This window comes from Macaca thibetana, chromosome 13, assembly GCF_024542745.1.
Source record: "Macaca thibetana thibetana isolate TM-01 chromosome 13, ASM2454274v1, whole genome shotgun sequence".
Lineage (NCBI taxonomy): Eukaryota > Metazoa > Chordata > Mammalia > Primates > Cercopithecidae > Macaca > Macaca thibetana.
In genome coordinates, this window is record NC_065590.1 from 34,015,412 (window position 1) to 34,039,318 (window position 23,907).

General features: G+C 55.8%; 1 protein-coding gene across 2 annotated transcripts in view; it reads left to right on the plus strand.

Annotated features, from left to right (window-relative positions):
- The window catches only part of SFXN5 (sideroflexin 5), a 616,301-nt gene that overhangs the window by 586,149 nt on the left and 6,245 nt on the right, over nt 1-23,907 (plus strand). For both annotated transcript variants that reach the window (XM_050754501.1, XM_050754502.1), the window contains 3 exons: nt 986-1,101; nt 4,043-4,128; nt 11,135-11,252. In XM_050754501.1, coding sequence (XP_050610458.1) covers nt 986-1,101; nt 4,043-4,128; nt 11,135-11,252 — 320 coding nt within the window. The remainder of the gene's footprint in view (nt 1-985; nt 1,102-4,042; nt 4,129-11,134; nt 11,253-23,907) is intronic.

Here is a 23,907-nt window from a genome sequence, read left to right on the forward strand (position 1 = left end):
CCCAGGTCCCCCCACTTCCATCCTGAAGCAGGGCTGGGAGAGTTCAGGCGGGGTCAACACCCACACTGTACCGGGCCACGGGGCCTGGCCCCGTCGTGTGAGTTCCAGACTGGGGGAGCAGAGAGAGGATCCCTGAGCTAGTCTGGTGGCCCCAGACTTCACCAACCAGTGCTTCACTAAGGAGCCGGGAACCCTCCCCTCAGCCCAGGTCCCCAAGATCTCAGATGGTGGAGGGGCCTAGCCAAAGGCAGGAACTCAACCATAGGAAGCAAGAATGGAGAAGGTCTGCCTTTAACTCAGCCCGCTGCTCCCCCCAACCCTCCTGCCCCGCTGGGTATTCAGAGGCAGAGGCACTGTAGCCTTTCTGCTCTGTCCCACTCTGCTGTGTGACCTCAGATAAGTCACTCTTCTCTGAGCCTCAGTGTTCCATCCATATGATGAGGGGGTGGTGCTGGGTGAACACTGAGGTTTCTGCCTCTCTGGCACCTGCTGTCAGGGAGGCAAATTTCTGAGAACTTGATTCACTCAGAGACTGGAGGGGCTGGATGTGAGACAGGCAGTTCAAGAGGATGGGGCAGCCCAAGGGCCCCAGTGATGGTGGAACATCAGGCCTCTCGGGGTCAGGGGGGATGCAACTTCAGGCCAGAGAGCCCTCCTAGATGGACACCCGCTTTGCCTGCCTAGACAGTCTGCCCTGGAGGGGAGGATAGCAATCCCTCGGTAAGTGGCCGCTTTCTGAGGCAGAACGGGTGTCCTCCCTAATACCTGTTCTTTTCTACTTCTGCTTACCAGGTTCCCAAGGTCCCCCAGATCCCTCAGCAGGCTGATAGGCGGGTGGACAACAGAACCACCCCTTCCCCAAGCTTTGCCCATGCATTTGAACACAGAGCCCCATGGCTTGGGTAGGGAGGAGCGCAGTGACCTCCCTCCAGGTGGAATGCCATCTTCCTCCTCATCCTGCTCTCTGCATCCCCTCTCTCTGCAGCCAGTGCCAATATCTGCAACGTGGTCCTGATGCGGTATGGGGAGCTGGAGGAAGGGATTGATGTCCTGGACAGCGATGGCAACCTCGTGGGCTCCTCCAAGATCGCAGCCAGACACGTGGGTCTGGGGGCTTGCAGGGTTGGGGAGGCCAGCAACAGGGAGGGGAGTAGTTTTCCCTTAGCGTGTGTCTTCCACAGGCTTCTATCCGGAGTACCCTTGCTTTGGCCTCTTGATGTCTCTTCTCACCCTGCCGCCACCTCCAATCTGCATGAGTCTGGGCCTCTGGCCTCCTGCCTGTTCCCCTGGACATGCCCTTGCTGCCGTGAAAAGTCCCTGTCTCTTGTTGCAGCCCCTCAGGACCCAGCTTCTAGCTTGTCTCACCCAGAGGAGGTGTTAATTGGTGAGGGCAGAGGAGACTCCCTCAGAGCTCTCTTCCCCCTCCCTCTGCCCAGGGCCCTGCCTCCCAGGCCTTCACATCCTCTTGAGTAAGCCAAGGAAAGCTTGGGAGGCCAGTGGTTTGTGGTTCTGGGTTAATAGGCACTTCTGCAGGTGAGAGCTCACCTGGGAGTGAGTGCCGTGCGTGAGGTCGAGGGATTTGAGGCTTGCAGAGGTTTGGAGGATATTTTGTTACAAGACCTTCTTTCACCCCTGGTTTCATAGGCTCAGCCACTCTAGCAATTGCAGTTTAAAAAATGAAAACACGGGCTGGTCACGGTAGCTCATGTCTGTAATTCTAGCACTTTGGGAGGCCAAAGTGGGTGGATTGCCTGAGGTCAGGAGTTCGAGACCACCCTGGCCAATATGGCAAAACCCTGTCTCTGCTAAAAATGCAAAAATTAGCCGGGCGTGGTGGTGGGCACCTATAATCCCAGCTACTCAGGAGGCACAGGCAGGAGAATTGCTTGAACCCGGAGGGTAGAAGTTGCAGCCGAGATCACGCCACTGCATTCCAGCCTGGGTGAAAGAGTGAAACTCCATCTCAAAGAAAAAAAAAAAAAGAAAACACAGTCCATGTGTACATCTCCCTTTGCTTTCCTGGCCTTTGTCCTGATGGTGGTTAGTGGCTCCTCTTGCTGCCCCCTGGGCTCTGGCTTCTGTGCTGGGCATGGGGCAGGGTGGGTGCTGGCGGGGAGCCATGAGGTAGTCGAGCATGCATCCCTGTTCCAGCCACTGTCCTCATCAGCTCCCATGAGGGCCCCAAGCCTTACCCCAGTCATGTGGTCTTCTCAATCAGACTTTGGTCTAGGAAGAGCTCTCTCCAAGTCAGTGCCCCTCCAAGGTTTTTAGGGCAAGGGGTTGGGGGTGTCATGCCTACATTGTATCCTCTGCTCCCTGCACTGGCACTGGACCCTCCTGTCATTCCCATACCTGTTCTGGAGACTAGAGGGGCCTCTCCCAGGCCTTCCTGAGGCTGACCATGAAGAGCCCAGGTTCCATGGGAGAAATGTTCAGCCCTGAGCCCATCATGAGAGTGGATTTAGCCTCAGTTTCCCACCTGTCCTCAACTTCCTATCCCAGCCTTGTTCTTTTTCCCCAACCCCCCTGAGGGAGGACAGCCGTGATAACTCCTCTCAGCGTTACACAGCAAGGAAACCCAGGCGGCCTGAGCTCCCTTCAGCCTGGCTTGCTTAGTTCTTTGCTGTCTGGGGAAGGACTCCAGGTATCTGTGGGCTGTGAGCCGCTCCTGGAGCCTCTTCTGGGGACCGGAGCTTGTGGGGTTAAAGGAACTCACCACAGTGGCTGTCGGAGCTCAGAATTGCCACTGAGCTGTGCTGTGGCCAGGGACACCGCTACCCCAGGAATCCCTTGGGAGCCCCTGGAGCAAGGCCCCAGGCAGATCCTCAGGGAAACCCTGCAGATGCCCTACTGAAGCATACCTCCCTTATAGAACCAACCTCTTGTCACTGAGAAAGACTCATCCAGAGCCAAGAGACACAAGATCTTGCAAATCTTTGTCTTTAAGAGATTTAAAAAAAAAAACAAAAACAGAAAACAAAAAGGAGGCTGGGTGCGGTGTCTCACACCTGTAATCCCAGCATTTTGGAGGCTGAGGTGGGCGGATGACCTGAGGTCAGGAGTTTGAGACTAGCCTGGCCAACATGGCGAAACCGCATCTCGACTAAAAAATGCAAAAATTAGCTGGGTGTGGTGGAGTGTGCCTGTAATCCCAGCTACTCAGGAGGCTAAGGCTGGAGAATTGCTCGAACCCAGGAGGCGGAGGTTGCAGTGAGCTGAGATCACGCCACTGCACTCCAGCCTGGGCAACAGAGGAAGACCCTGTCTCAAAAACAAACACACAAAAAACACCAACAACAAAAATGGTAAATTCCAGAAGCTCAGTCCTCCTTTGGCTCCATGAGCCCTACTGGCTCAACAGGCCCCAGCTGTGTGTGCCGGCCTTGCTTTTAGAGCTGCTCCCCAGCCCCTATGCACACAGTATGTGAGGCTGTGCCCACCATCCCCAGGGTACTTGACCACCTCCCTGAGCACTGCCCTTTCCTGGGGCTGCCTGGGTGTTCCCCACGTGTGGCAGGCGGTGGGAATCTGCTCTTCTCAAATGTGTGTGGTAAGAACAACAGTGGAAGCCGGGCATGGTGGCTCACGCCTGTAATCTCAGTACTTTGGGATGCTGAGGCAGGCAGATCACCTGAGGTCAGGAGTTTGAGACCAGCCTGGCCAACAAGGCGAAACCCCATCCCTTCCCTACTAAAAATACAAAAATTAGCCAGGCTTGGTAGTGTGCACCTGTAATCCCAGCTACTCAGGAGGCTGAGACAGGAGAATCACTTGAACTTGGAAGCGGAGGTTGAAGTGAGCTGAGTTCACACCACTGCACTCCAGCCTGGGAGACAGAGCAAGACTCTGTCTAAAAAAAGAAAGAAAGAAAGAAAAAAGGAGACCAGTGTTTTTGGTTGTGTGGAATGCAGCTTCCTGAGCAATCCCATGAATAATGCCATTCAGACACACCTGTGTTGTGGTGGCACACACCTAGGGTGGGTGTGCTGTCCCGTCCCCGGCCGTCAGGCCCCTCTTACCACAGCCTCTGCCTGCCCCTCAGGCCCTGCTGGAGACGGCGCTGACGCGAGTGGTCCTGCCCATGCCCATCCTGGTGCTACCCCCGATCGTCATGTCCATGCTGGAGAAGTGAGTTGGGGCAGCCAGCATGGAGAGGCCACTGTGGGGGAGGAGGAGGAGAAGGAGGGGGAACCAGCTGGCCCAGGCAAGGGATGAGGGGGCGGCAGGAAGCCTGCCCCAGTTTGTGTAGAGGGTGGAAGGTGTCTTGCTCCGTCTTGGACTCTCCAGGTAGTGCCACGGAATCACTCTGTGAGAATTCTTGGACTTTCACTATGCAGGACCCTGGGCTAGGTGCCGCAAGGGATACCAAGATGACAGCGCTGGCCCTCCCCTGAGGAGCTGGCAGTTCTGGGGGGTGTGTGTGTGTGCACATAGGCTCACATGCTCTCAGTGAATAGTGCAGGACCATTTGTGAAGGCAGAGTCTGAGGATTCAGGTAGGAAGACTAGATTCGGGTAGGCATCTGCTGTGGGGCAAATCACCACCTTACTGAGCCTCAGTTTCTCTGCTTGTAAAATACAAATAGTAATAGCCTCCTGCCCCCTCAGAGGGATATTCTAAGCACTCATATCTGTCATGACTGTAAAGAAATGAGGGAGCATAATAACAGTAGTGGAGTGATTCTATTAACGAATGAGTGAGTGCGAAACTGAAGGGGCGGACTGGAAGGCTGCCCGGAGAGGGCAGGCCCTGGGAGAAGGCAAGGGGCAGGGGAGGGTCCCCTAGGTGGAGGGAGCCTGGAGGTACAGACCTGTGGCTTGTCAGTTGACAGCAAGGAGACCCTACCCCATGGGGACACCTCAAGACAGCAGCTGGAATTGGGGGCATGTGGTATAAGGACGGGGATAGGGGGTACTCCATCTGGGGTTATGGGGCAAAGGATTCTTCCCTGTTTGGGGACTTTCTTACTCCCACAGTATGAATTATAATAACAAGTGACATTTATTAAGCACTTGTATATCGCAGTCCTCTCTCAGTCAGGTTTCTGCCCGAATGCCGCCTCCTCAAAGAGGCCTTCCCTGACCACCCCATCAGAAGTCACCATTTCTCACTATTTCCTTTCCCTTGAGTCCTTTATTTTTCTTACAGCCCTTATCCATATCTGAGATTGTTCCTCTAGTTGTGCATTTTCTGTCTGCTCTACTAGAATGTCATCTCCATGAGGCACGTCCATCTTTTTGTTCACTGCCCTGCCCAGCATCTAGCACAGTTCCTGCCACAGAGTAGATGCTCAGTAAGTGTTTGTTGAAAGGATGAATGAGTGAGTGAATGAATCCTCTCATTTCCCTTCAGGACAGCACAATAAGGTAAGTATAATATCCTCATTCTACAGCTGAGGAGAGGAAGGCAAAGACAGGCTATATCATCCACTTACGGTCACATACTAGGAAATAGCAGAGCCAGTAGTGGCTCAGGAGTGCAGCTGCAAGTCTTAGTCTCTTCAAACCACACTGGCTGCCTCTTACATCTTCAGGTCACAACCCACAATCCTGTGTTTGAGCCCTGCCCTGTGTGGAAATGGGAAGAGTAGATTTGGGGTCTGATCTCAGGAAGCCTGTGTGTTTATAAGGGTCATGGGCAAGACCCGTTACCCAGGTCAGCTGCAGGTGAGAGCAGGCAGTGTGTGAACTTGGCCAAGGTGACCTTGAGAAGAGGGAGCACCGTGGGACCGGCAGCAAGGAGGGCTGGTCCCCAGAGAGGGGCTGTGGCCGACCCAGAGAGCAGGATAGAATTTTTGTGGAAGGGCGGGCTTTCTGGGCAGGGTGTAGGCCTGTGGTGTGGACACTGAGGTGTCCAGCCTGGCCATAATGAAGTGTGCTCATGGGGCCAGCTGAGGAAGGGTCCTGTGTGCCCAGCTGAGATGATCCCTCTCTCACCCTAGAAGAGGGCAGAGGCTCTGGGGGTTCCTGAGCATGGGCATGGTATGGTGAGCGCTGGGATTAAGAAAATTCGCGTGGTATGAAAGTTTGCAACAGACAAAAATAAACAGGGCAGGGTCTTTCGTGCCCCTGACTCTCGTATACATAGCCCCTTCGTGAACTGAAGTTGCCCCTGAATACCAGTGACTGCACGTACATACAGGGAGCCAGCGGGGCAAGGTGGTTCTTCTGTCCTTGAGACGACTGAGTCCTGAACCTTGGAATTCTGAAGCAGGTTCAGTGAGCAGCGCTTACTCTGTTACTTGCACCACAAGTCCAGTGAGGTAGAACACTTGCACGAGTCAAGCGAAGCAACTTTATTACTCACAGATAGGCCTCGGGGACAATGGACGCCTACCACTCAAGGCAAGCTGGTGCCCCACGGCTCGAGAAAGCTGCCCAGGGAGGATGGAGTCTCCTCCACCCACGTACCACATCACACTGCAACTGAGGGAGCCTGGGAGCACTCCACCCTGGGGTTTCCACCCTGGGGACATCAGCTTGCTGTGCTAAAGTGTTGCAGGACATCCTGTTCCAGAAGAGGTGGGAACATGAGCCCAGGCTGTCCCAGACAAGCCCTCCTTATCTCAAGATGTTGCATTCCCAACACATCCTACAGCTATCCTGAGAACTACAAGAAGGCGGGGGTGGGGTGTGAAGCTGGGTCAGCCATGCTCATCCAGGGACCTGTCCTTCTGCAAGAATTTGGGGGAAAACATGCTCTGCGATGCCTTCCCAGTTGGCAGAGATATTTGCAGAAAGTGGAATGATGGTTAGTGTCCCATTAACTTGGGGGCTTAAACTTGGCTTTGGGAGTCATGGTGAAACAGGAAAAGTTCCCTTGTCCCCCTCAAAGGGAGTGTGATGGGGGTGTGGCTCACTTCTTCAGGGCCCTGCTGCTCAAACCTCTAAGGGAGCATACAGACGTTGGGGAGGCTGTGGGGCTCCGACCCCACCGCAGTGTCTAGGGGTGAATGTTTACAGCTGAAGCCCCAGTATCGCGAGGACAGAAGGCTTTCTGTATCCCGGGATTTCTTGCCTTGGTGTACTGAAAGAATTGGGTCACACATGGGCTTGGAGATTGAGTGCAAGGTTTCATTGAGTGGAAGTAGCTCTCAGCAGACTGGGGAGCCAGAAGGGAGATTGGTTTTCCCCTGGAGTTGGGCTGCTTGGTGGCCCAGGCTGTCCTCTGACTGCCCCAGCCAAACTCCGCATTGTTCTGCCAGTTGGTGGCCTGCCAGCATCTGTCCGTGTGCCCTTCTGCCAGCGTGCTCCCCTCAATGTCTTGCTGTCCAGCTGCTTGTGTGTTCCTCCACTGATGTGCTCCTCTGGACGTCCAGCTTTAGGCACAGGATCAGGGGGTGTGGCAGGCCAGGGTGGTCTTGGGAAATGCAACATTTGGGCAGGAAAACAAAAATGCCTGTCCTCAGGTCCGTGGGCACAGGCCTGGGGGTGGAGCCCTAGCCAGAGACCACGCCCTTCCCTTCCCCCTTCTGTATCCATGGGAAGTGGGGTGATTATTCTGGGTCTGAACCTGCCCAGCCTGGGACCTCCCTAGTGTCTGGGATGCCACATACTCTCACATTTCAGCCTCCAAAGGAGCCCCTCTGATAAGGTGATAAGAGGTCAGAGTTTGGTGCTGTTGGCAGCCTCATGTTTCATTGATCCTTCTCTGGAGTTCCTTGGAGGGTCCCTGGGGAAAACAAAAGTTCAGCCCAGGGTCCCCCAAGAAGATGAAGATGAATTAAGACCCAGTTTGTGACCTTGGAGGCTTGCCAATCTCACATGTACTCTGGAAGTGCAGGGACTGTGTGGTAAGAGAGGCAGAGCAATGTGGCAGAGTGAGCTGAGGCTCTGGTAGGAAAACAAAATCTAGGTTCCTGCTCCACCTCTTCCTGCCAGTCTGATGTGGTTGTGGAGCCTCCCTCAGCCTCAGTTTCCCACCTGGAAAATGAGGACACTGCCCCTTCATCACCTTGTTTGTTGGGGCTTTGCATTTTGCACCATCCAGCAGCTCTTCGGCTCTTTGCAGGGTCCCTGCCACGCACCCTGCCTTTGGGTGCAGGGGCACTAGTGCAGGGCTTCCGCTGAGGAGGCTGAAGAGGAAGGCAGCCCCCACCCTTGGGGAGCCCCTGTTGGGTGAGGGAGTCGGGACAGCCAAGGAAAAAAGACAAAAGAACACTTACAAAGCAGCCTATGTGCAAATTAATGGAGTGCAAACTAAAACTGTGCTCCAAGTGCTGAAGGAATGCACAGCAATGGGGGGACAAGCTGTTGTGTGGCGGCCGTGGCTGGGACCTGCCTTGCTTCGCCTCTGGCCTCAGTTGATACTCTGGGAGCCAAGGTCCCTGGGCTTCCTGCTGGGAAGAGAAAGGTGGGCGCTCAGCGTGCTCAGTTGGCCTTGACTCTGAGACAGAAAGGTAAAGAATCTCAAGTCAGAAGCAGAGGAGCTTCCATCCCCAGCCCAGAGCACTGGGCTGCCTCGGGGGGGTGCAGTACACTGGGTGCCATCCCTCCCTCTCCACCACCCTCCAGCTCCCCTGAGTGCTCCAGGGGTTCACACTTGACACCCTTCCTGCAGCACCAACCATGCTGAGGAGGAAGCTGGGCCCAGGGCTGCTGGATCAGGAGGGCTCTAGCTGGCTCAGCCCCAGCCCAGCCTCCCTGGCACTGGAATGAAGGGCCAGCAGAGGCACCAGGCTGAGTCTGAGTTGGCTCCAGGTCCAGGCCACAGCCCTGAGTCCGCTCCCCCAGCTTCCTTTACTCCCTGGGCTCCAGGTCTTTCCTTTCTCCCAGGTGTTCGCACATCTCTCCATCTGCATATTTTAACTCTCCCAGCTGCCTTTCCCATCCCTCCTTGCCATTTTCCTCCCCCCTCCCCTCCCCGTGGCCTGCTATGTTTGCTCTCTGGCCCGCTCTGGACTGGGGCTTCTGAGGCTCCTGTTTCAGCCTCAGGCCTACCTCCTTCCTGAGCTGGGAGCCCAGGCCTGGGGCTTCTTGGACCTCTTTCCTGCTGAGTACTTCAGCCAGCCACCCTGAGAGGAGCCTTGGTCACAGCCCCACAGGAAGAGGGTCTGTCCAGTGTCCCCACCACCAGGTCCCGAGGACTGAGCCCATGGCCTGCTGTTCACCTGCCAGCGGGGGAGCTTCTCTCTTTCTCACCCTTCACTGCTCTCAGGGCTGTGGGCAGGGACCCTCGGGGCTGTGCTTCCAGGGACTCCACACCCTCTAGTCACTGCCACTGGAACAGGAGGGCAGCCTCATCCTTCCACAGCCTCCTCCAAGCGGGGGCTCCGGGCCCTGTATGAAGCTTGGAGAATGAGACTTGTGTCCCCTGCTCCTCCTCGTCTTGCTTGAGAAGTTCATCTCAGGGCCCTCTCAGCCTTACTCAGGCTAGCATGGAGTAGCATGGACTAGCATGAGTAGCATGGACTAGCATGGAGTAGAGAGAGAGGATGGAGATGCTGGATGGGCGTTGGAGGATCAGAGGGGTTTGAGCTTGATTTAGGCACCTTGGTCCTGCTGGTCAATCCTGTGGAAACTCCCCTTTCCAATAACTTAATTCAGGCCAAATTTAGCAGCTGGACAAACCTTGCGGTTTGGGCCAGTGGGAATGGCTGGAGGACAGGTGGGCTACGAGGATCCTACCTTCCTGCAGGTAACATGAGCAATAACAACAGCAATAATGACACGTAATTTCTGAGCACTTACTGCGTGCCAGGCCAGGGCTGACCCCTTTGCTAGCATAGGATTTGCAAGTAATGGCATCTTTATTAATACCTGAGCAGGAACATCCAAGGCCAGGGTTTGTCAGAAGTGTGGTCTGGGATCACCACCTTAGACTCATGGAGGGTTGATTAAAATGCACATTTCCAGGTCCAGTGCCCACTGAATCAGGCTTTCATGGTTGTAAGCAGCCCTCGGGCATTTGCATTTTTAACCAGCTGCCCAGCCCATCTGATGCACTTTAACTTTTGGAAACTACTCCCAATTTTGCTATCTTCTCGGGGCCAGCTGCTGTTGGGATTCTTGTCTCAAGAGGTGAGGGTATATGGGGTTTACTGCCCCCACATTGGGGCTCTGCCCCTCAGAGGGCCCCTTACCTGCCTGTGGCCATTGTCAGCCCTGCTGGGGGCAGCGGACAACACCCTGGATTATTTCCACTTCACACCAGGAGCCTGTCACGCAGAGGCTGACAGTTACTGAGGTCAGACTTAGTGCCTGCCCAACACCCGCTGGCAAATAGTCTAGTCATCCCAGGCCTCCCCAGGTGGAATGCTGTGGTCCCCGCTGAAGGGCCTAGTGTATTAAGCACAACAGGAAGCTCCGATGAACACAGTGCAGGCACATTGGCCAGCTGGTATATCCCCACGCTGTCTGGGGAGCCTGGGCCCTGGAGGAAGGTTTATCATGCCCCCTCCCATGCCCAGGAAACCAGCTCCGAAGCCAGCCATGGGGAGAGGGTGCCAGCTGTGTTGTGTTGGTGATGAAGCTGGCAAAGGGGACCAGCTGGGTTGACAGCACCCTCGGGGAGTCGGGTCCAGGCAGCAGCTCTGCCAGCCTCCTGCAGACTTGGCCTTGGATGAGTCACTGCCCCTCTGTTGCCCTTGGGTTGAAGTTGCCCTTGGGTTGAAGGTGGCCAGTGCGGTGTCTTCTGTTCTCACACATAGAGGACGATCACCCCCTCCTGGCTGGTGCGTGCCCATGTTTATGTGCTTTGTCGTCTCCCCTGAACTTGGCACCTACTCTGGTTTCTTTGCTGTTTAATTATGTGCTGCCCTCGAGAGCAATCTTACCTTCCTATGTGTCTCTCCAGGAACAGGGGCCGACAGCCTCTTCTAGTGGCTCTCCCACATAGGGCCTTCTTGGCACGGGGCTGGATGCATGGTGGGTGGGTGCCCCGAAAGTGCTCATTCGTGACCTGAGTAGTTGAGGTTTCAGCCAGCAATGCCCTTCAAGGCAGGGCCTTGGGATGGGGTACCCATCGGGAAAGGCCCCAAAGACAGAACTCCGCTATATCTGTTTAGCTGCACACTGGCACTGCCCCAGAACCATGCTTCCTGGGCCCAGAGACACGGTGGGACCCAGCATGGTGGCTGGCAGCCAGCCCACCCCACTTTCGGGTCTCATGGGGCTCCCTCCTCTCTCCCCCACAGGACGTCTCTCCTGCAGGCGCGCCCCCGGCTGCTCCTCCCTGTGCAAAGCCTCGTGTGCCTGGCAGCCTTCGGCCTGGCCCTGCCGCTGGCCATCAGCCTCTTCCCACAGATGTCAGAGGTCAGTGGGGAGGGGCTCAAGGGCAGGGCAGGGGGTGCTGTTTGGTGATTTCTGAACAAATACTCATACCGTGCCGACACCTTAGCGCTGTGCTAGGCACTGGGGCTGGAACCATAAATGAGGCTGGCCCAGGCTCTGGCCCTCAGAGTGGGGGTCACACAGTCAACAGGGTGATTAAACAGAGGCCAGGAGATGATGAGCCAGGAGCGTTAGGGTGGGAGAAGCTCCACTGGGTGTGGAAGGAGACAGCAGACCAAACTGAGCCTAGAGGGAAGTGACATTTCACTGGGACTGGGAGTGTGGCTGGAGTTGGCCAGATGAAAAGGGGTGGCGGGGGGAGATGTGAGGTCTGCGGACACCTGGTGTGAAGTTTCTGAGGTAAGGTAGCACATGCCATGTCCAAGAGCTGACCAAAGTCTGCAGCACGACCAGGGAGTGCAGCAAGGTGACGTGGCCCGGGAATGAGGGGCTGGGGCTGGGTGGTGTTGGGAACTTGGAAGCCAGAACAGAGAGGGTGAATATTCTCCTAAGGGCTGTGCAAGGCAGAACACAGATTCCTGATTCTGAGTGGCCCCTGTGCTGCCGCGTGGGACTGGGTTGGAGCTCTGGAGAAGGAACCATCAGGAGGCTATGGCGGGCATCCAGTGAGCGGTGATGGTGGCTTGGACCAGGCTATTGGCAATGGGCATGGAGAGAAGTGGGTCACTAAAGAGGGAGTCAGGAGGCGGCTTCTTTGGGATTCGATAAAGAGCTGTATGTGGTGGGAGGGAACGGGAGCCGGAGGATGTATGCTGACTTTGTGGTTTTGAATGACCAGGCAGATGTAGGTGCTTAACGAGATGGAGCCAGGCAGGGGCAGGTTCAAGGGAGGGCAGCGGGTCAGTTGGATGGACAGGCAGGGTTGAGGAGCCTTTGGGATGTTGGCTGTGGGTCTGGAATGAGGAGAGACGCCTGGGCTGGAGGGATAGAAGTAGAGGCTCCCAGCATGACAACAGTGCTAGAATCGAGGGTGGTGGGTGAGGCCCCTGCTCTGGCGGGGTCCAAGGACAAGCAGCCAGGGTGGTGAGGGCAGAGCCGGGCCATGTGTGATCAGGGTGGGTGGGCATCCGCAGGGTCAGACCCTCCCGAGAGGTCACACTCGGTGAGATTACAGAGTATCTATTGGTGTCTCAGGCAACGTAGTCAAACCCTGTCCCCAAAGAAGGGACCCAGGTGACAAGTGAGGGGAAAAAATGAGAAAGCCACAACAAGATGTGGGATCAGGAGGGGCTTTTATTTACGTATCTATCCTTGTTTAAAAATGGGAGAGACAGGGGCTTGGTCAATGCAGTAGGGAAGGCACCAGGAGAGATGTTGAGGACACTGAGAGGACGATGTTGGGAAAGTCCATGAAGAGGAGGGGGGGACCAGAGCACAGACGAGGGGATCAGCCTTGGCATGGGGAGACCCCTCCCCACTTCAGTAGGTGGAAGAGGAGTGGGGTGGGAGGAAGATGCTGCTGGGGGCAGGGTTCGGGGTGGGGAAATTGAAGAAGTTGTTCCAGTGGCTCCTGTGTTCTTGTGACTGAGCAGAGAGGAGAGAGCAGGATGGGGAAGGGGCGGGAGGTCAGAGGTCTGAGGACACAGAGAAGGGGTGAGACATCCAGGGGAGAATGAGAGGTGAGGGAGGCTGAGCAGCACGTGGTCTGGGGGTGCGGCTGGGGCCCGTTCACCAGGAGGTGCTATGGGCCAGTACAGGGAGGGCCACAGATCCTTTCTGCTGGGGTTCTGTCAGGTTGGGGGTAGGGGGTGCTGAGAGATGGGTGACAGCACAGAGGAGCAGAGGACCACGGGATCCACACTGGGTTGAAGGTGGGAGCTAAGCTGAGGGGGAGGACCCAAGAGGGCCAAGATGTCTGCACTGAGCTCACAAGAAGGCGGGGGCTGTGGCGCTTCCAAAACTATGATTTCACCATGGACCTGCTTCAGGCAGGGCCCCAAGAGAGGTGGGGGAGAGGTGAGGGTTCCTGAAGACAAGTCAGGGAAGTGAAAACAAGAGGCCGGGGGTGTTGGGGCTGCGAGGGCTGGAGACCCAGGCTCTTAGAGCAGGAGGAGGGGGTGACCCGCCTTAGGCCTCACCGTCCCTGGAAGGCGAGAAATGGGGTGGCTTCCTTCCAGAGCCCCAGAGTTTGAGGAGGAGACTCTGTGGGAGGAGTGGGGCTCCTGTCTTGGGAGCCACCATTCAAGGCATACCAGGACTAAAGCCAGCAGGACCTCATCTCGTGCCCACAGGGCCCAGCCTTGTCATGGGTGCTGGGATGCTCCTTCCCCCACCTCCCACCCTGGGAAAGCTGCAGCCTGGGACTCCAAATGGAGCCATGGGCTCTGGGTTACCTAGGAGCCCTGAAGAGGGAAGGGCGGGTATTTCTCAGTGATCTCTGATATCCCTGTCCCAGCCCAGCACTCCCCGAAGCCATTGCATCTGTCTGTGCAATCAGCCTGAGCCCAGGGTCCTAGACCAGGGCCAGAGTCACCCATGTGCTTGTAGGTACCTCTGCGCTTCTTGCAGCTGTCATAACTCCACCTGCCTGCACAGAGAAGGGACCCGGGCAAAGACAACACATGATGCGGAATCAGAGACCCTCCTAGCTAGAAGGATTTTCAAGGCCATCAAGTTTACCTTGCTCCTGGCTGTGCTGGGCAAATGGTGGCCCAGAAAAGCCATGGGACCAGCCCAAGGTTGCAGAAGCCAGGTGCCGATAGGAGAGGAAACACCAGAGGCCCGCGGTCCAAGTCCAGGCCCCTAGGAGGTGCTACATCTGATCGTTTCCTGTGGCTGAGTTTCTCTCCCTAGACAACCACCTTACCTACCTTGGGACAGCCAAGAGAAGAGGAAGCTGGGGGCTGCACTGTGGTGTGGAAGGGTCTAGAAGTGCTGTAGGTCTTTGGCAGGTGTTCCTCTGGGGCATATAATGGGGAGATGGCTACCATTCATCCACCCAGGCCTCCAGCTCTGGCTGCAAAGCAGTGATGGAAAAGTGAGCCACCCTGGTCTCACAGATGCTGCAGGTCAAAGCCCAGGCTCCCCTCTCCCCACATGCCTACTTCAAATAGACATGGGAGTTAGTTCTTCTGAATATTTAACCAGAGTCCCTCTTATTGCAATCTGAGTCTCTTTCTCTAGATTGGGAAGAGGATAGTCATTGCATGTTAAGTCTTTGTCCTCTGGGAAGGGAGGGTAGAGGCAGGATTTTCAGAGCTCCCTCCTCGACTACGTGGATCCCAACAAGATGCAGAGTAGCCTGGGCATTATGGGGTGTTTGGAGCCCTGTTTGGGACCCATGGCACCAAAGCCTTCAGCCAACTTGCTGAGAGGGCCTTGTTTCCCCATTCACTCTCCCAATTCTCCCTAACAAGGTGCTTCTTCTGCCATACAACGATCATGTCTCAAGTCCCAGAAGCCAGTGGAATTTGCCACAATAAGTCTGGACTTGCTTGGGCTGACCCAACCTTGCCAAAAGCCACCAAGGTTGTCAACAGAAGTAATCACTGGAACACCAATTAATTAATCAGGGGACTCGGAGATAGAATTTAGGAACTAGTTCCTAGAATGGCTGACCTGCAGTGATTGGTGTGGAGTTTCCAACTCACTAACCCCAGAGATTAAGGCAAGGACTTCAATCCTTCCTTCAGTTCCTGGGGGAGAGTTTTGTCTGCTAATTTCTGCCTATTAAAATGGTACTGAGGGTCAAATTGCAAATAATAATGGCTACCATTTGCCAGATATCTATTGGACCAGGCAGCATGCTGGGAGCTCGGCGTGCCTTACTGTATTAAGTCTTCCTAATGCCATTTAAGTCTAAATCATTGAACATCAAAAGATGATTCCTAGACAGTCAGATGGTTCTGGGGAGAGAGTTTGGCCGGAGATATGGAATTCAGTGCATGGGGGGAGTTGAAGTTGAGAAAGGGGATGCAGTCAACTATAGGAGGAAATAAAAACCATCAAGAAGGGGAAGAAGCAGCCAAGGGCACAGGGAGAACCCGGATGGAGTAGCTTCATGGAAGCTGAGGACTCGGGCGATTCAAAGAGGAGGGGCTCTCTGCAGAGTGGGTGAGTGCAGAGAGGACTAGAAGGAGTGGAGGAGACTTAGGTGGCATAGCTAGACATGGCAGTCTAGGAGGCAACATGGTAGTCAGTTTTTTCTTTGTTCAAAGAATTGAGCTCAGGGATGGGGAAGGTGGGAGAACAGCAAAGAAATTGTGAGATAGAGGTTGGGGGGCTTGGAGAGAGGGCAGCGATGGGGAAGGAATGCCCAGAGCCCAAGGCGGGAAGGCATGGCCTCCGTGGAGTCCCTGGGTCCAGTGAGTAGAGGGGGCTACCTGGCTGTGGTGGAGAAATGGGGGCCTAGATCCTGAGAATTCTCCAAGGTAGGTACCAATATTTCTTGTTTACCAATGAGGAAACTGAGGCACATTGAGTTTAAGTACCTTGTCCAAGATCCAAAGTTGGTGACGATGGAGCAGGCTTTGTACCCAGGCAGAAGGATTCTGTGATCCTCCCCAGCCCACCCACACCTCACTATAGAAAGACGAGGCCCACTTCTGGGCTGCAGACTGCTTGCTGCTAATTCATCAGCAGGAACATCCCAGTGCCCTCACCCAGCCCTCCTCCCCTCCACAGGAAATCTGTGCATTTTCACAGAGACCTTTTGGAGTAAGTGTTTGTCTTTTCCAACCCAGAGCCGAGGAAGGGGCTGGGCAGTAGAGGGGCTGGAGGGAGGCTAAAGGGCCAACAGGTAGGGCAGGGAACCTCCTGTTGTTGTGAGAACTGGGGAACAGGGCTTGGGCTCCCTTCTGGACCCCAGTCCTCTTGCCCATGCAGGGAGTACAGGGTCTGCCCTGGCGGATCTAGTGGATCTGGAGGTTACTGCTGTAGGCCTGCCCCACCAGCCTGTCCCCAAACATGGACGGGCCCATCACACCCAGAATCTGCTCCCTGCCCCATGAAGCCTGGGCACTTTCCCCTTTTTCTTGTTACCAGGATGGCCCCGTAGGAGCCCTGTGGTCTCAGCGAACCTCCCTCCTGGTGGTGGAGACAAAACTCAATAAACAAGAACTGTCAGGTGACAGCACAGGTCATGGTGGAACTAAAGCAGAGGCTGCGCTGCAGCTTGCCGGGGCCGCTGTAGGTGGGGCTGGTGCTGGCCTCCCTTGTGGTAGGGCCAGACTGTGGTGGCCTTTCTGGCCTTACCCGCTTGGTGATTGGGGTTCTGGATTCCAAGCACATGGGGTTCTCTCTGTCCTCCCCACCGCAACACAGACATACACTGGGGCCGCAGGTCCCTTGAGGGAGATATGCAGGGTCCAGTGTCTGGAAACATGGGCTTGGCTACCACAAGAGGCTGGAGCGGGTGGTGGCAAATGTCCCTCTAACTCTGACAGCCGGTGTTCCCTACCTGGGAGCACTTCCAATCCTGTTTAATGAACCTCATGTCTCTCTGGAGCAAGAAGCACTACCTTGGCCAAGGCCCCTCCCCACGTCCCTGCCTCTGTTTCTGCTTCAATCTTTCTTTGTGCCTCTTTCTCCCTTCCTTGATTCCTCTGGGGCTCTCCCCCACCCCAGTCCCCTCTCTTTTCCCCACTCTTCCCCTGGGAGCTCGGGGGCTGGGGAACGGGGCTGCGCGTACAAGCCGGAGCCATTGTTCAACAATCTGTTTTTGTCTTCATCTTGTTGGCAGGCGGCAGGAGAGGAGCAAAAGGTTAATGAGGCACTGTGCAGCGGGATTACTGCGTGAACGGGCGGGCGGCGGGCGGGCGAGCCAGCCGTGGTGACAGGGAACTAATTAGGAGCAGTTTAACAGGAGGAAAAAGTGAAATCTCCTCTTCACCAACTGTCAATAATTAGCTGATTTGGTGAGGTTGAAATGTGTCCACAGAAGGTGGGGCTTGTCTGCGGATGAGTGAGGTGTGGGGAGTGGGGGGCAGCGGGGAGCTCAACCCCGTCCCTAGGTGATGTTGGGGTGGAGGGGCCGTCCCGTGGCCCCAAGGCCTGCCCTCTGCCCCTCTGGCTGGCATCCCTCTGCCTCAACTCTCCATATGACCTTGGGTCTTAACCTCAAAGACCTCAGTTTCCCCAGCTGGAAGATGAGGTGTTGGAACTAAGTTTCTTCCTGTAAGAACTAAGTCTCTCCCAGTAAGATTAGGAAAGTGAAAACTCAAGACAGGGCCCTGGCGCTAGACAGTGGGCTGAGTGAGTCCCCTTGAGTTACACGCTGCCCCTCAGGTGCCCAGCCTGCAGCAAGGGTGTGCCCTCTGGGAGCCACCCTCTGGGTCTGGGCATGGCGAGTGGGCAGGGCCTTGGCCTTCCTGGGAATGTGTCTTGTGGCCCCTAGACCCTCACTGGCTCCTTTGTCCTCCCTGCAGCTGTGGGTCTGGGGTAGGGATGAGAGACTGGGCAGTGTGCCTCCTGGCTGGGGCTGCGGGCAGGGGAGAGGGCCCTGGGCCACCCTTGTAGGGGCTGGAGGCTATGAGCATGTGTCTCTTCCTGCCTCAGCTGTTGCACGGGCCCCTGGGGGCGGGAGTGAGGCTCACTGGCCAGGAGGCTTATTTCCTGTGGGCCTGTTCCCTGCTGGCTGTCTTGTTGGTTTGTTGGCCTCTGCCCTCTGCCTTCCCTGAGGCCTCAGCGGAGAACCGGCCTCCCCCTGTACCCTCACCACCTGTTCCTCCCCCTTCTAGCTTTTGCCAAGCACCTTGACTAGAAGAAAAGACAGCCTAAGAGTCCCCTGGGGCCAGGGCTTCCTGCTCTGAGCCTCCCATGTCAGCCCTGGGAACTCCCCAGGTCCCTCCCTCTCAGCTGAGCCCCTACTCACCTCAGCTGTAGAGGGTTCTGGGGATTAGAAGCCATGTTCTGAGGAAGGCTAAAGACTTCCCATCATTCCTCAGCACGATTTATGAGCCATGTCTCGTCGTGGCCCCAGAGGGTGGCTCTTAGAGGCCACACCCATGTAGTAGATGAGGCAGGAGGGCCAACCTCAACCACCCCATACTCCTTCCTGCCTCCCCACTTACAGCTTTCAGGGTTAAGAAACAGAGAGGCATACCTCCCTGTATGGGCGAAAATGTGGGTACCCTCAGTGGGTACCAGAACCTCCACTATCTCCACCCTCTTACCAGCCCTGATGAAAATGGTGGTTTTGATGAACCAGCCTGGCTAGACAGCTGTAAGCCACCAGAAGCAAAGGTCCCCCCAGCTTATCTCCCTTTCTTTGAGAAAGTATTTGGACCCCCAACCAAGAATGGAGAAGAGTTGGGAATAAGCTGGAATGTGAGTCCACATTCAAGCTGTTCTAGAAATGGCTCCTCCTCCAGGAAGTCCTCGCTGATCTCCCCCACCAGGATCTGTCTTTCCTCTCCTGTATAGGCTCTGGTGGTGTGTTTTCTGTGTTCCATCTTCCCCCTTGGGACAATAGACCTTTCTCCCTTCCCTGACATGAGGTGTCCCTGTGGCTGAGAACTGGTGCTCTGTATCAACACCTAGTACAGAGCGTGGCTCATCTGGGTTCACCTTGACTTTGTTGGTCCCTGCTTCTCCCACTCTTCTAGGGTTGATGTGAGGCCAGAGACAATGTCTAGGGTCCATTGACTCCCTCCTGAGTCTACAGCAGTATTCAGTGTCTCCCAGAGCAGGAGCCTCCTCCCCTCCAGTCTCCAATCCATCTCCTACTTTGCTTGGAGATGTTTGTTTGGGGTTTTTCTCGTTTACTGGTTTAATCAGTCCCTACTGAACTCTAAAGTGGGCTATTTTTGCCGTCAGAAATCTGCTGCCTCCCCGCCCGCTGCTTTCTTGGAGTTTGCCCACAGGACCCCCCAGGAGGGATGGATGGGAATGGCAAAGCCGCTCAGAGCCCAGGAACGCCAACGCCACCTGTCATGTTGCCTGTTCCCCACACCCCCACCCCAAACCTGCGCGTGCACACAGGCTCGCACACATACACGTGCACGCAAGAACATGCACACATGCCCGGATGGCGGACCTTGGCGGGGCTGCCTGACAGCCTTTCCCCCGCAGGTCTCCTTTCCAGGACGTTTCATGACACCTCGCTGAATCCAGGACAGGGAGGGAGAAGGCTTGGTTGTGCAGAGCTTCCATTAAAGGCATTAATACGTGCAAAGTGGAGCATGCCTGGCCTGCAGCAAGGCTCAGCCCTGTGGGCTGAGTGAGCAGGGCTGGGGCTGAGTGTGGGGACCCTGGGTCCTGTCCTCTTTACACAGCATCACACAGGTTTTCTAAGCCTCCAAAGGGCCATCCTATCCATTTTGTGATATAATCCTCATCCTGGCACCAGGAGATCTTAGAAAATCTTCCTAGCATACATGTGGGGAAACTGAGGCCTCAAAGCTGAGATGATAGAGGACAGAGAATGATTCTGAGATTGGTCCACCAGAGGGCACCCAGGAATGGTGCAAAGCTCCAAAATGGTAGGGGGCACGATGTGGTCTGAGCACTTGCTGGGTACACATAGCACAGGGGAGCCAGAAAAGTGTAAGACAGGATTCTTGCCCAAGAGGCACTTCAGTGTCATTTAACTCAGCTGTTACCGAGGACCTACGGTGCACAGTGCACAAGGATACCGAGCTGCCTGGAGCAGCTCACCGTGGGGTGGGGTGGGGGACTACTGTAGTCACCCCTGTTTAGAGTGCAAATGAGCCTGTGCCTGGGGATGGGATGGAGATCAAAGCATGTGCTGGGGACACCAGAGGCAGCAGCAATGGATTTGGTCTAAGAAGATCAAGGGAGGCTTCCTGGAGGAGGCAGCCTTAGAGGGTCAGAATATAGCCTGGACTCAAGGCTCAAAGTGTATGCTTAGAATGTAAAGAAAATGGACAGCAGTTGAGGGGTGAAGAAGCTGGAGAAAGTCCCAGAAGGCCTGGAGTGTCCAGCAGAGGGTTCTTTCACTGAGAAGATAGTGGGAGCCCAGAGCCGGCACCAGAGGCCTAACTCAGGGGTCCAGGGGTCTAGACTTAGGCCTCAGCTGCTCCCCAGCCCCAGCCTAATTCGTCTGCCCTCCAAGGACACTCAAGATAGCTCTCCCAAAGGTGGGGCCTGGATGTGTGTGTGTCGGAGCAGGACGTGAGGCCTGCCCAGCCCTGGTAAGATGGGATGTTGTGCCCAGTGGACAAAGCGGTCCCAGGCCTGGCAGAGGCCTCAGGCACAAAGGGTCAGCCAGGTGCCTGCATGGGCTTTGGGCCCTGTGTCAATGTCGCCACCTTCTGCAGACCCTCAGAAGCCCAGACCTGTGGCCAGGAGCAGGTGGTGGCTTTGAGCTATGTCACAGGGTCACGCGGAACACCCCACCCCCACTAGCCCCGTGCCTTTGAAAAGGAGGCAGAAAAGCCATCAGAAGAAAGGCCAGGAGGAGGAAGTTCTTTGTAGTAGGTAAAAGCCCCGGAGAATGGGGCACAGGCGGGGGATCCAGTTTCCTGTTTATGTCTCTGCACCTTAGCTCCAGGTTCAAATATGTAAACTATCCGCTGGCCTGGCTGCAGGTGTGTGTGTGCTCCCAGGCTGTAGAGGCAGAGGTGGCCCCAGATGCATTCCTGACTCTAGCCCCCCACCCACAGTGAGCCAAGAGACAGACAAATAGCTCAAGGTTAACCCTTCCCACGCCACAAGGGAAGGTGCTTGGCTGTTCTAGCTGGGCCTTAGGGTGCCCGGGAGGCTGGGGAGATGCTGAATAGGATGCACCATGTCTGGGAATCTCTCCTGGAGGGTCAGCAAGGTCTGAGTGGGGTGGGGAGGATGGGGTGGCACTCTGATATGGAGAGGGGCACATCCTGAGGAGGCTGGCTGGGAGCTGGTGTGCAGGTTCTGCCTGGGAGTCAGGGAGCAAGGTGGCACTGCTTCCTTCATGGCAGGGCAGGGTGATCCTGGCAGCCCACTTCTGTGGCAGGGGCAACCGTCAGCCAGTGCTCTATGGTCCCTGCAGCCCCTGCCCTTCAGGGCTTTGGTTTTTCATCCCAGGCACCCCCTCCCTCGGGAACCCCTGCTGACTGGCTCTCAGGTGCCCGGGGAGGAGCCTACCAGATAGAAGAGACGGGCCACGGATTCCAGCCTGCCCTGAGCTGGCTGCCTGGGGCTGGGCCACCCTTTCTCCCTGTGGCCACTCCTTGTCCTCTCTCCTCATCACCTTATCCCCAGAGAAGGCCCCTCAGAGCCAGTTTGTGGCCATAGCCAGTCCCTGCCCCTCAACCCACTACCCTGGGGCTGTGGCCTTCTTCGGGGTGGAGCTGGCCAGGTAGCAGGAGGGGATACTCTATTGCCCTTGCTCAGACCTGAGTCACTTTCACTTACCCATGGGTCCAGAGGCCACTGCCAGGCAAGACCCTGGATGTGGTGCCCTTGGAGAAAACTTGGCCCTACACTTACCTCAGAGAGGTGGTCTTCAAGGGAGATGCTTAGCTTTTGGTGGACGGGGAGGAAACATCACGTATAGGTGAGCAGGCAACTCAGTGGTAGCCATTGACCCAACACCTGGCCATGACCAGAGAGCTGGAGGGGTCCTAACAAATGACCAGTTGAGTTGGCCTGGGATAGAGTGAGAGGCTGTGAACTAGGATCAGCACGAGGTGGGGGTCAGGCAATGTGGACCCCAGGGAGTCACTGAAATCCAGTTGCCAAGACCAAAGCTTCTCAGCCCTCACTGGGACAAGTCTCAGAAAACTGTCTGACGCTCACGGCTGCTCAGTGTTTGCGGCCCCCTCTGTCATTGCGTCCGCTCCTCGGGCTGGTCCCCCAAGGCCACCATCATGGGCTTGTTCCCTTCACTTGCCCTTCAAATGTGTCTGTTCCCCAGGCCTTGGCACCCACCCCTCCATCTGCTTCCCTGGGCGAGCTCCTCCACTCTGAAGGCTCTGGCTATGCTCACACATCCCGGGCGCTTTCTCCTGCCCAGAGCTCCAGAGCCCTGGACCCATCTGCCTCCAGGCCTCTCCACCTGGGGAGCACACTGGCACCCCAGACTCAATGTGGCCACCCTGAGCCTACCACCCCCAACCCTGGCCCATCCCCTCCCATATTCCCTCCCTCTGAGAATGGCGTCACCAGCCACCCCAGCTCCTGAGCTAGAATTAGGAGTCATCCAACGCACAGTCATCCTCAACACCTCCCTCTCACCCCCACGTGGAATTGGTCATCAACTCCTGTGGATTTCATCTTCAGAAAGGCTCCTCCTGTCTGCCCCCACTGGCAGCATCATAGGGCAGGACCTGGCACTTCTCTGATTCCCACAGATGCTCCCCAGGAGGCCTCCCCACCCCCTCCTTACCCCTCCAGTCCATCCTCCACACCCACCATCCCAAGAGAGACCTTTCTAAGACAGTCTAAGGCCAGGCACAGTGGCTCACGCCTGTAATCCCAACATTTTGAAAGGCTAAGGTGGAAGATCACTTGAGGCCGAAAGTTCAAGATCAGCCTGGGCAACATAGCAAGACCCTGTCTCTATAAAAATTTTTAAAACGATTTAAAACTTAGCCAGGCATGGTGGCACAGGCCTGTAGTCCTAGCTACTCAGGAGGCTGAGGCAAGAGGATGGCTTGAGCCCAGGAGTTCGAGGCTGCAGTGAGCTGCAATCACACTACTGCACTCCAGCCTGGGTGACAGAGCAAGATCCTATCTCAAGAGAAAAATAAATAAAAACAGAGTCTGGGTTATGGTCCACTCCTGCTCAAAGTCCTTCTGTGGCTCCCTATTGCCCTCAGATAAAATGCTGACACCTTCATGTAGCATACAAGATTCTGCCTGTCCCAGCAGCACCTCCATTTCCTGCCCCGTTTCCATGTCCAACATTGCCTCACCTCCCAGACACAGGCCGTGCTAGCCAGCTAATACTTTTTTCTTCACCCAGCAAGCTTGGCCTGCCCTTTCTGATCAAAATTCTCCATTCTCTTCCTGGCTCACCTCCTCTGAGAAGTCTTCCTTCCTTGTTGCCTCATCAATACATTGGAACTCCCAGCCCCTCCCCAGTTGCCATGGCACTCTGCTTGTCTCTCCGGACTCCATCTGCTTTCACCAGCCAACTCCTCTCTAGACTTTAAGCTTCTCGAGGGCATGAACTGGTCTTGTCCCCCGCTCTGTGTACCCAGCCTGGGTGTCTGGAGTTGGCGACCATCAACATCTGCTGACATGAGGGTGGATTGACTTGAAATGAGAGAAGAAGCCTAGGATGCCAGCTCTGTCCCGGGGCCCCCATTCCTGATCCCTCAGCCACCTCCCCCAGGAGCCTTCCCACCCGCTGCATCTCCCCCTGCTCCTACCTGCTGCCCTGTGTGTGGTGGGGAGCCCAGGGGAGACGGGATACCAGGAGGAGGAGGCCTCGGTCTCCCCCGGGCCAGCATGCTCTAAGGAGTGGGCACAGTGGGCCGTGGCCCTGGGCCATGGTCCTCCACGGTGGTGCTGAGCAGCCTCTCTGATTTTAATGTGGGCCTCAGTGCTTCAGTGAAAGCCGGCATGGGAAGTTGCTAATAATGGCACTAAAATAAAATATGCTACATCTGTTATGGGTAGCAGAACAAAATTAGCTGCTCACACCTCTGACATCCAAGATGTCTTAACTTAAAATACTCCTTGGCTTACTTTACATCATTTACTGATTATATTTAAAAGAAATACAATTTTG